Source organism: Poecilia reticulata, chromosome 16 (assembly GCF_904066995.2).
Source record: "Poecilia reticulata chromosome 16, P_reticulata-male-v2, whole genome shotgun sequence".
Lineage (NCBI taxonomy): Eukaryota > Metazoa > Chordata > Actinopteri > Cyprinodontiformes > Poeciliidae > Poecilia > Poecilia reticulata.
The window spans coordinates 25,321,311-25,333,894 of record NC_088845.1 but is presented as its reverse complement, the minus strand read 5'-3'; the positions used below and the strand labels follow the sequence as shown (position 1 = coordinate 25,333,894).

At 39.6% G+C, this 12,584-nt stretch overlaps 1 protein-coding gene and 1 long non-coding RNA gene across 5 annotated transcripts in view; one reads left to right on the top strand and one right to left on the bottom strand.

The window, feature by feature from the left end:
- trak1a (trafficking protein, kinesin binding 1a) overlaps positions 1–11,938 on the bottom strand; it is a 33,801-nt gene extending 21,863 nt beyond the window's left edge. For 2 of the 4 annotated variants that reach the window (XM_008432076.3, XM_081616745.1), the window contains exons 1-2: positions 8,329–8,595; positions 5,204–5,398 (exon numbers count right to left, since the gene is read on the bottom strand). In XM_008432076.3, the coding sequence (XP_008430298.2) occupies positions 5,204–5,398; positions 8,329–8,332 (199 nt within the window). In that variant the 5' untranslated portion in view covers positions 8,333–8,595. Of the gene's footprint in view, positions 1–2,284; positions 3,040–5,203; positions 5,399–8,328; positions 8,596–11,708 lie in introns of those variants that run through there. The other 2 variants (XM_081616743.1, XM_008432077.3) reach the window with 2 other exon arrangements.
- Positions 8,595–10,755, top strand: LOC145555250 (uncharacterized). Its single transcript, XR_014091355.1, has 2 exons — positions 8,595–8,957; positions 9,922–10,755. It is a non-coding gene; the product is annotated as an uncharacterized LOC145555250 (long non-coding RNA).
- Positions 11,939–12,584: the final 646 nt, after the last annotated feature.

The window sequence follows — 12,584 nt, the reverse complement described above, 5'->3', positions numbered from 1 at the left end:
GGGTTTTTCCCACGCCCTTGTTCTGATTGTACTCGGCTCATTCGGCCCAGTTCTTTTGAAGGCTTCTAAAAGTGACATGCAGTGTCGCAATCTGCCGTTAACAAAAAAAGGGACTTGGAGCCACATGCAAATCACTGAGCTAAATATAAGCCAACCTACTTCCCCCTCCCTCCTCATGCAGAGCTCAGAATAAAATCAGCTGCCTGCTATTCCTGACTCCATGAGGAGATTTGTCAAATAATAATCCCCTCGATCTGGTTGCCAAGAAAGTCAAAACACCAAACATTAGAAATCAAAGCTTGGCTGGCAGCCACGGTTGAATAACACAGCTGGAGATGAAGTCTTATAGGAAAGATGCTTAGCTGCACCACACTGTTTGTTACGTAAGGAAATCTACAGCATCCCTGAAGCACATGGCTATTACAACACACTGACATGAAATCAATTACTTTTTCCTCCTCCATCTGAACGATATTCACAAGAAATGTGGAATTAGATTACGATTTAAATTAAAAATATATATAAAAATTCATATAAATGCACCGGTGTACATAACATATCTAATCTTAGAAATAAACAGCGTATTATGAGCAGCAGGTCAGCTGACACGTTTTACTGAAAGCTGCAGCGAAGCCAGATCAAAGCAGGCAACAGCAGACATATCACAGTCACAGCCAGAGCCACAGCCTGGTGAAACGCTAATGACCGCTCCAGTCTGCTGCCGTTAGCCCCACCTGTCACATGACCAGGTACCGTCGCCCCGGGCGTCCTCAACAAGTCACAGGCACCAGGACCAATCTGTGGCATCATTACCCCACTGTATCTGGTTACACACTGGTGTTCCTGAAATGTAACCCTACATGATGACGCAACTGACCTTGGCGCATCACACAAATACTTCTCACTGCACCCACACCTACAGAGATTTTACTGCTTGGTTATTCCTGTACATAATTACCCCTCCTGGTGTTAGTCATGCTTTTGTTTCATTCACTCATTAATTCATTTGAATGCGCTGTTGTTTCTAGTAAAGCACTCTGAACAGCTCAAAAAAAGTTAAATATCTATTTGTCTAGGCACTGAAGCGCTGTGATTATGTTGGAGAAAATCGACTACTGAGATCGCACATCCAAATAAGTGCTTTGGAACGGGCAAACATTTTACATTTTGGGTAAAATTACATAATTTTCAGCTTGAACAGCTAGTAGCAAACATATTTCAGAGAGGAATTTTGCGGTGAAAGCAGAATGCCTTTTGCTCTAAATGCCTCACTTTTGTGAGGCATTTAGATTTTAAATGTCGTTATGTTGGCATGGTATTCACTAACATTATTGTTTGTTTTTCTAATATTGCACAGCCACAAAATGCATAATGTCTTAGTGTTAAAAAGTTGCACTGACAGCAACAATTTTCATTGTGAAAGCCTGTAACTAAGGGAGGAAGATTCCACATTAACTATTTTTTCTGTAATGCCACTGTTTTGTCTTTCATTTTCAACATTTTTCTGTTATGGAACATGTTGGTTTTGGAAATGTTGCTGGCCTACTGGAAATGTCAGATTAAAAGTTCAAATCTATATTCTCTTGTAAAAAAACAAACAAAACACAGGTATGTTTTGTGTGTTCTTTTATGTTAGCGGTACTAATCAGGCAAATTGCTACTATAATCAATGCTACAGCAGGATGGATAGAAAACAAATATTGCAGAAAAAGTCAATGATTTGATGTAATCTGCTGGGCTTCCTTAAACAGAAAACTTTTGACTAACCAATTTGACTATTAAGTTGAACTTGACTCCATTGTTGGATAGCTAAGATCAATTGGATTGGATTTAATTGAGTGTTTTGTAAAGCCTTGAGGTGACTTTTATGTGTTGTGAATTGACACAATATAATATAATATAATATTAACTGAAATGAGTTGAAAATGTTGTGTTTTGAACACTGTTGTAATATTTTATCTTTTATAGAGACTGGCCAAAATAAATGTCAGCCAGTTAAAGACTTCCTATAACTGGGCACTGTAAATCTGAGACAAATGTTAAACTGTGCATGTCTTGATATAACAAAAAACTTTATGAGCAGTCCATGACTCAACAAATCCTAACTTCTTAACTATATCAACAGTCTGCTTCACAGCATAGCGTGACTGCAGAACCTGATTATATATTTCTGCATGTAACTGATCTGTTTTTCTTGTTAAGATGATATTTGCTGTGAGTTAGTGTTTTGGTAAATACAGTGAATCAACTTTAACAACTCTTACTAAAGTATATCGTCTCTTACCGTCCGTACACTCTTCATAGTACCAGTCCAGTTCATAGTAGTCAGCCTTGACAAACCTCTGGCCTCTGGTGTGGCCTCGTCTCTTCATCCTCACTGCTCTGTCAGAAAGACGCACCAATGTCCCAGCATGTTTAGCCCTAGTATCTTTGGTATGTCCAGCATCCCGGCATGGCTAAAGGAGCTCAGCTACCACTTAAATGTGTAATTCCAGATAGCGTCTGGGGGTCAGTCAATCATTTCTGCTCTGCCCATATTTGGTGGTCAGGTTAGAACAGGTCCTCTTATTCTCATCATATATCCTTTCAACTTGTCTATGTATTAAGCTCTATTCATTGGATATCTGGTGCCATTTTAGCATGTCACTCCACAGAGATGTCGCCTGCGTCATCAGCTGGAAAAAGAAAAGAAAAAAAAATACACTGTTGTGTTTATTTCCATCAGCAGAGGGTCTTCTGTGAGTCTCCCCTTGCCCTCTAGTGTGTTGTCTCTTTTTTTTCTTTTTTCATCAGTTTTCCTCAGTCACTCCAAAGCTTCAGAGCAAAAGCTGTAAATCCCATCGTCTTCAGATCAATTTAAAGCTTTGTGTCGGGTTTGTCTTCTTCTTTTGTCTAATTCCTTGGTGATTCAGTTCCTTTAAGGTCCAATTCTGTCCTTTGTCTTCCCAGCTACAATACTACTCACTAACAACTAACACTGACCCACACATGGAGCTCTGCATCTCTTACAATGACTCAATGAATACACTGACAAGCAGCAGCAGTCACGGGTTTTGCAGCAGAAATGATGCTAACCATGACAACACTAAAAGGGAGGGCTTTGAGGAAGCTTCTGGCCAATAAAAAAGGAAGATTATTTCCCAGCATGCTCCCGCCTACTGCTGCATGTCGGCATTTGTTCCCTCCTCTCCTCTACTTTGTCCTTCTGAGGGGTTGCTATAGTAACAGGCTCCGACTCCAAGGCCTTTCGGCATGGAGAAGCTGCTACCAGGAAAAGCCGTGTAGCGTTGGCAGTGGTGACGTGGCTGGCCCAAAATGAATGAACATTTCTGTCTTTAAAGGGAATCAGTCACCACCTTGAGAGTGATGAAACTATTTCACCGAACAGAGGCAGGGAACACAATTCTAGACTACGGTGCATAAAAAAATACATATAAAACAAATTATTTTAACTGAGAAACACAAACATGGTGTAAGGTTATATATAGTTTAACAGATTTTAATACACTTTAAAGTAAAATGCTTAAATGTCTGAACCGTGCGTAATTTCAATAGTGTGAAAAACAGCAATTTTTAAAAGACATGCAACTAGTTTATTACTAATGAGCTTAAAGAAATATTAGTTAATAGTCTGCTAGAGTCCTGCAGAAAAGATTCCTTAAATTATACTAAAAATGCCCACTTTGTATTTGTCTAGTTAATTTATAGGTTAAATTAACTATAAATTAATTTATAGTTATGTTATATGCAAATATAAACATAACTGTTTAAAATGTGAACTTGTGATAATTATTTTTGGCTGTTCTGAAATATTACCAAAACTATTGCAAAAATCAAAAATAACACAGCATCCACTCCCAAACAAATGAAACATTTGTTACAACCCCTGGATCTATTTCATTAGAAGAATGAGAATTAAAGTTATTTTTTTAAAACCTTGTCTTTTTTCAGTATACTGTGCTTTGAAAATGTCAAGATTTGTAGAACATGTCGATAAGCCATGATAAGCCATGATATTTTCCAATGCAAATCAGAACATAAGTAATAAATAAAATCCAATGGAATCAATTCTACCAATCAGACAAAATATCAATATAATCTGTTTGGTTGGACGTGTGGGTGGCATGTCATCACAACAGAGCTGATCAGCTGCCTCCATGTCACCATCTCCTAAGACATGACCTTCTCATGTGGCAGGTCACGTCAGCACATGTAGCTGCCAATGCAAAACTTTGAAAACCAGTTCATAAAAGAGTGCTGAACATGTTTTTTAAGGTTGGGCTGCAAACTGGATAACTAAATGCTTACATGATGAGGCGTACCACTCTTTATGATATCTGGTTTGATGCTTCTAGAAAGCTGCGAAAGCCTCATGGCCTGACAGACACCATGAGGCCACCACAATGCGCCCTCAGGGTGCCGATACCCAGACCATCTGTCTGGGGTGACAAGCAACTTTCATTCATAGCAGATCCTGACAGCCAGAAACTGTAATACAGACAGACAAGAGGAATAATTAAAAAAAAGGATGGCAGAAATCAAAATTAAACCTTGACCTTGTTGTTGTCCATGTCTGCACAGGCCACAGTGACCCAGTAGTCACTGAACACAGAGCACAGAGGTGAAGTCCAAGTTTTCAACTGAGAATATAAATAGAACATGTAATCTAATTTAAGTAACATTATTTTTACTCCAACCAAGTCACTATTCAAGCAGACAGGAATTAGAACTAAATAATTAATGGTGAGAAAAAAAACAAAACAAACTTCTGTTCTCTGGGTTTGCTGCATGCACCATCAGCACGTGTTTCAGAGAGCCTGCTTGTGTTTAATAGATTCTTAGGTAGCTAAGTGTGTGTGTGTGTGTGTGTGTGTGTGTGTGTGTGTGCGTGTGCATGTGCGTGTTTTCCAGCTGAAACGGTGGCAACGCTGAGGCAGTTTGATAAGACGAAAGCAGACACATGCATAAAACGCAAGTTCAGAGCACAACACAAAGCTGAACATTAACCCGAGTGTTGGGAGATGCAGCCAGTGTTTGTTTTGGTAACCATGTCCACGCTGTAATAGAAAGATGACTGCCGGAGAAGAATGTCACTAATCTCTCCGACTTAAATCAATAAGAATTTTCTAAATATGGTTATTATTATTACAATTACAGTGTTCGTTTTTAATTTGATAGAACTGCAAATTAGAGTTGAACTTACAGAAGTATTTGAAGGTCTCTTCTATCTGCTCATTGGTAAGGTCAAGGGAAGAGTCGGGGTCCACCAATGGCGTGTGCAGCCAATCATCCTGATCATAACCAAAGATGGTGTCGGCCCTCAGCTTGTAGACAGGCAGCTGCTCCTCCAATAGGCTGACAATCTCGAGCTCTGGCAAGTCAGCACTGTTACACACATCTGCACAAAGAGAAGGACAAGATGGTGTCCAGTCACTGGTCCTTTCTTTGGCAACATGTTTTTCAAAACAATCATTAACTTCTGTCAAATGGTGGATAAGATTAACAAAAAAAAGCCACATCTGACCAGTGAACTTCAAACTCCTGGCTGTTACATCCAAGAAAGCCTTTTTTGTTATAGTAAAATAAATGTTTTACTTTTTTCTGAGGAAACATTTGTTCTCTTAAAAAAGAGCTGGTTGTTTGTTACACGCAGTTGAAAAATTAATAACACAGACATGGAGTCAGCTAGAACTGAAGGTGTGTGTTGCCCTCTAGTGGGCGATCAATGAAAAGGCTGGGCTATCTAAAAGAAATTAACACCAAATTAAAACTTATTGAGTTGGTTTAGAAAAGATATTCAACATAAAACTCAAATGCAACCTGTTTATGTAACTCCTCAAAACTACATTAGCGAGACAAGGTGTGCTGAATTAATTTAGTAATACACAAAGTAAAAGAAATCTGATAACTCATGCATTACTTTACAAAAGCACCAACATCATTTGAATTTTTTTAATTTTTAATCACATTATTACGACCACAAGTTTTCTGTTTGTTTACTGGTATTTCACTCTATTGACCAACATAAAGTGAAGTGGAAAAAAAAGATACATAGCTTTAAAATTTGATGAGAAGTGAAAATTTGAAAAGTGTGGCTTGCACTTGAATTCAGCCAATTTGCTTTAATGTTTCTAAAAAAACCAGTGCTACCAATTGCTGTCACAAGTCAGAGTCCAGCTGTGGGTAATTTAATCCAGCTGTGCTGAGAAGGCTGAAATGTTTGAGAGAACAAACAGCATCTTCAAGACCTGGGTACAAGGCAGACAGGTCAGGGAGAAAGTTGTGGAGAAGTTTGAAGTGTCGTTAAATTCTAAGATAACATTTTAAACCATTATAATTTTATGGAATACTGTTCATTATCTGAAAATTATACCTTGACACTTTGAAACTGAGTCAAAGAGGGTTAGAGTCCTATGAGCTGCAGATATTCATATTTCAGCTGACAGGATCCTTTGTCATCCATCCTACAACTCTGGTATAAAGCCATTGTTGAAATATTTTTTTCACAAGCAGTGTAAGAGATGCAGCAAGCATATTGAACAAGGTGCTCTGACCAGATGAAACCAAAACTGAGAGCTTCGCCCAACACGCAAGACACAACATCTGACAGAAATCTAACATTGCAAACAACACTAAATATCCAATACCCATAAAATCTCCGCACACAAAAAAAATTCATGTTGTAGTTATTTTTTCCTCAAGAAACGTGAAACACCAAAGCTTGAACTGACCACATTAGTAAAAACACTGAATGAGGATCAACATAGAGAAAAAAAAAACAACAACTCTTTGTGTTGCTGCTCTGTCGCTCCACTGTCTGTCTATGACTCCTTGACAATGCCGTCTGTTACTGTTTGCTAATCCAAACTGAATGACTGACTGTGCTGAAAAATGCACACACACACACACACACACGCACACGCACACACACACACACACACACCCAGACACACGCACGCACACACACGCGCGCAGCAGCTGGTGAATTACTCAGCAAGCAGACTCAGTAGTTTTCCTGTGTGTTTTAGTACACAGGAACATGACCCATATTCATAAAAAATGAAAATATTAATCTGTATTTTCAATTGACTAATTTATTTCACCTATAGAATGTACATTTTCTTTTCAATGTCTGGAAAATAGTGTGGCTTTTTATATTTGTTGTATGTAACATTGAATGGTTTGATAGAATCTGAACTTTAGTATCCATCAAATCTATGGATTTTTGACTTATAGGTACTTAACAACGATTGCAACAATTTGGTTGATTTCTAAGTATTTCTAGGTAAATCTAAATGTTTTTTTTCCCAAACAAAATTTTAAACATTAAGTGCACTGATTATAGGAATAATAATAATAATAATAATAACAACAAAAACAATTAACTGCATTCTGCTTATTTTTATTTTGCGTTCTTGCTGAAAACTGTAGAAAAGTCATCCTATAAATGAGAATAAAGACATCTTATCCTTGGGGAAACCTGCACCAGTCAAGCAGCTAGAGAAAGAACGTAATATAACGCAGAGGTAGAAACTTCAAAATAAGCTCAGCACAAACGGCTGGCGATGTTCAGTCTATCACAATCAATAAATGCTTGGATAGGATCATGAGGATTTCAAGTTCCAGGTCACTCTTCAAATGTAAATATAGACCAGATGAAAAGAATGAAAAGAAAAAAAAGCACCAGGAACACGATGACATTGGTTGGATCAGATGCTGGAATACTCTGCTGTCACACCGTCAGTCAAAGCAATAAACATTGGGATGAGTGCAAGTGACAGAATCATGCTGAAGACTGAGAAACTCCCCCGGCCCCCCAAAAAAACAGGAAACTTTTGAAATTCAAGATCAACTACAGCAGTAGAGTCCTGCTACTATACTACGGTAATGAAGCACCCAACTACCAACACAGCACATTCAGTAACGTTGGGTAACAGAAGAGCAGCGAACCCACACATTACAAGCATGTGAACTGGTTTCCAACTGGCCACATGGTACTGGTGTCACATTTCTGAACCACCTGGATGAGAGCGCTGAAGAGTTGCTTAATATAAAGAAGACGTTCTGACTCTGAAGTTCAACATGGCCGCCTCCTGTTGACCACCACAGTGGAGAAATGCAATTTGTGGAAAATCTTCAATCGTGCACTCAAACAACATGACATCATCGTGAGCTTTAAATTACAAAGACAGCACAACTGCAAGAAACAATTTCCATGACAACTGAAACAGACCGACAAACACAGGGGTGAATATGTACAGAGTAAAACTCTGCTGAGAATGGTTGTAAAGTTTAAAATAAAACCAGCAGAAAGACCACTGTACTCACTCATGGTGTCTGGAGCCCGACAACCACCTACTCTCCTGTCCTTCAGTCACATTTTCCACTGGTCCAGGAAAGGGACAGAGGGGACAGAGAAAGAGAGAGAAAAAGAGAGAGAGAGAGAGAGACGGAGCTGGGAGGGTGAGGCACAGGAAGAGCTAGAGAGCGCCTTTCTAAAAGTTTTCGGACAGCTCTGTGTGAGTGCGAGACAAAAGGAGAGGAAAGAGGGGAGGGACGAAGTGGAGTGGAGAGGAGAGAGACCCGAGCCAAACTGGTCTGTCATGCCTGACATGCCGATGACGATAACCCCACGGACCGCCCCGCCCCCCCCGCTCTCTAGCGTTCTCCCTCACCCTTAAAGCCGACAAACCCGGTGGGGCACTTCCTAGGAGCGGAGCGAATCACAAACTTTCTACAAGCCCCCTGATCCTTTGCAAACAGAGGGAGGTAACAGCATGCCCGACCCTGTTCACGACCGTCTGCCTGCATCGGCCTCTGGGTTGGGAACCAGATGCTTGAAATGTGTGGGAGGCGGTGAAATTTAATACTTTAAATATGTCTTTTTTTTCCATTTTTTGTAATCCTCCGTGTGTCGAGAATCGGTCTGAGTCAGCATTTGAGCGGCAGAGCAACAGGTCAGTGGAAAAGATTATGGCAATAATCATCAGCCTGGGTAACATGGGCAAAGCCACACCAGAAACTCTGCCAAATCACAGCCTTTTTGTTCATAGAATCCCATAAACACCAGGATTTGGCAGAGAGAGAGAGAGAAAAAAAAAAAAAAAACTCAATATGAGTTCTAATGCTCTGAAGCTCATGTAGGAGCGCCTCAGAGGGCACAGAAATAACGACAGTCATCAGCAAGGCAAGATTAATGATAATTTTATGTTTTACATACAAATAATTACCTAAGTAACTTTATATTTTCTAATATAAATACCATTATTTTTCATAAATATAGCTAAATAATGTTTAAGCTGTCGCAGATTCTCTGCATGCAACATGCCTACATGCAATAATGAGTCGGTCTATTAATGTGCCATTGTTTAAGTCATTATGAAACTACAACTAAATTGTTAAATTGCCAAAACGGCAGACAACAGCCAGAAACTGCTTTTTCAATGAGATGCTGTAGTTGAGATATATGTGGGTCTATGTTTGATATGGACCCAAAGGAGACAGAAAGAAACACTTAAATTCTTTTGATATTTATTGCAAATTAACTTGCATCCACCAACTACCACCAATTTTCTTACATGTAGCATGTTTTTCTAATAACCTGCAACTCTAAGTCACACACAGGTAGACTCTGAATAAATTTAACCCTGAATTAGAGGTTTGTGCAAATAAGTCAGGACAATTTGGGAGTATTTCTGCCTGCCTAGACACAATATCATAGTTCATAAAACAATCACTTCCAAAGTGTGATAAAAGCGTTTTGGATAAAAACAGCTAATGCCAACTCTTGGCCAAGCTAAAACACTGATGCACGACTAAGGTTTTGCCAGTTAAACTGTTTTGATTCCACAGAGATTGGATTCTTGCATAACTCTGTCTGTGTTTCAGTCAAGTCCTCTGTCTCCTTTCTTTTTTTCTAAGGGTTCTCCTCTCCTGATCGTATCCCATAATTTCACAGTGACTCCCCTCATGCCTTACATCACTGCTGGCTGCTAACCACAAACAAATAACCTCATACCCAGGAAGTGCACCATGGCAACAGGCTGTCCTATTCATCACACTGTGTTCATTCATCTTCTGGATTTACTGACTGGGGGAGATTTAGAGGCGACAGGAAATCAAGTGAGAGGGAAAATAAATAATGTGATGGAGCATTCGGAGGCATCTCAACATTTCATTCGTGAGCTGAACTATAAATTGTAAAACTATTTGGATTGCTTCTTCTACTGCTATCACAACAAACCAGCAGAGGGCAGTACATATCAAGTCTCTAAAGGTTTTGCCTTTGTGAAGGATGATGGGAAAGGCACATGATCCCAGTAAAGGTTTCCACAGCATGTCCCTTATTTCAGCATGTGATTTTGTACAGCAGACAAGTACGTTTTGCAAACCGACTTGTGCAAACGATGCTGGCAAGGCTTTAAAAGAAACCGTGAAACAATATCAGAGCATCTCCCTCCAGGGCCTACAAAGACATGTGAATGCTTTCTTCATGTTTCAAGGTCAATCAAAAACTAAGCTGTTTTACTCAGGACTAACTGCCGTAAGATCAAAGCCTGAAATCTTTATCTTAGTTGAAGTTTTCTGCAACAAAACTATTAGTGGGAATGTGAGAATGTAAATATTTTAAAGAACCTTCAGGCTACCAGTGACAAGATATACAAAACCACAATTTAGAATTGCAAAATGAAGAGAACTACAAAAACTCATAACTGATTTGAATACATATGTTTATAGTGGCCAGAGTTGAAATCTGAAACCTATAAAAAAAAGGATGCATGGACGGTTGTCACTTTCATGGGAAAACGTGTTTTACGAATTGTAAAGTTTTCCAGGACCTTGAAAAATAAGTATTTACATGATGGATGGTTGAAATCAAAGCAGCACCTCTGCCATGTTTACTAATGGCATTCTTTGTGAAAGTTTGTGAGTATTACGATACAGGGACATTGCTGCTCAAATAATAAAAGGAACTGAGGTCACCCACATAGTTAGAAGGGAGGGACTTTTCCTGCTTTTATGAACCAGAGAGAAGAAAGCTCTTAATCACTGCAACACTAAACAAAAACCCTGCTGATGGAAATGAGGCAACTTTTATAACAAGTGGCTTTTGGAATTTTGCTTACTTCAGAAACAATGTCAGCTGTAAGAAAACAACAGCGCAGGAGTAGTTAAAGCTGCTAATTAAAATTAAAAAAAAAAAACAAGTTATACTGTCTCCACTGAGATCAAATTGTCTCTTTCTGAGTGTAATAGCTGAGGTTTGAAAACAAGTAGTGGAAATGGGTTAAAAAAAAAAAAAAAACCCTGATAAACTACTGGGAGCTCCTCTCTCTTTCACATACTGATTTGTACACAGAGCCGAGGCCCCCTGAGGCTCCTCTGACAGGATGTGACATTAATACAGGGCCAGAAACAAACAAACTTTTCCCACTACACATATAGCCTTCAACATGTTCTTTCGCCTGCATGATTCATCCAACCGTCTGAGACTGAGAGCTTGTAACTCTGCAACTTTTAAAGTGAGACATGTTCTGGTGCACACCTCCTAAAACATGTCAACACTGCCAAATGGACTTTTAAAGCCGTGCATGCTTGAGAGATGAATTATATATACCTAGCCACAAAGTGTTGCTTCAGCAAAGCCAAATGGACTCACGTAAGCTACTGACTGCAATCTTGGGTAATGATATATGCGTCAACATTACCAGTAATGGTCTCGGCATCTTTGCAGGTGGCTTTGAACTCCTCAAGTGCAGCGGGCACACCGACGTACTCCTCCTCCTCCTCCTCCCACTCTTCCTCACTGGCTAATAGCAGCTCTGGTCCGTGGAGCTCAGGTATGCGTCTGTGATCCGAGGAGTGTTCAGGGGCCGGGGCGGTGGAACAGGAATGGGTGTCGGGAGGCTGAGTCCTCGGGTCCAGCTTGGCGCTGAATGGTCACCGATTTAAAACAGGACTAGCCATGGAGTAAGCTCAGAGCCACAAAAGGTCACACTCGATTTGTCTTGTGCGCATCTTTAGGCCGGAGAGGTAAACGTGATGTCACACTGACTCAGCAGCACAGGTCAGATGACGCAGCCGATGAACCTGGAGTGCTCACTTGCTTTGGAGTAAAAAGAGGAGTCACTTCATACCTGGAAGAAAAAGAAGGGAGGAAACACATAGGATAGGAAGAGTTTTTAAAATTTCACATTATTTATGAATCCTGATTTATACAGAAAAAAAATGGAGCGGGAATTTATGCCCAAACTCAGAATTTCTAGTTCGTCTCAGCCAGAAAAAATCTGTTATTACTAAAAGTTAGAAAGCTGCCAGAACAATCCACTTCATCTGCTGAATACGAGTCTGACAGAATACTTTTCAAAACACTTAAAGAAAAGCACATGAATTAACTATTTCAATGCTGTCGTCCCAGTTACAGCCTGTTATACACCAGACATCCTCAAACCATGTTAGCTTAGCGCGTAGCACAAACATCGTTTAGCTATGTTAAGAGCAACAAACCAAAAAGTCTCTGTGAAAATGTAGACATTTAATATTTATTGAATTAATAAAGTTTTGCGTCACATGGTAGAAACATT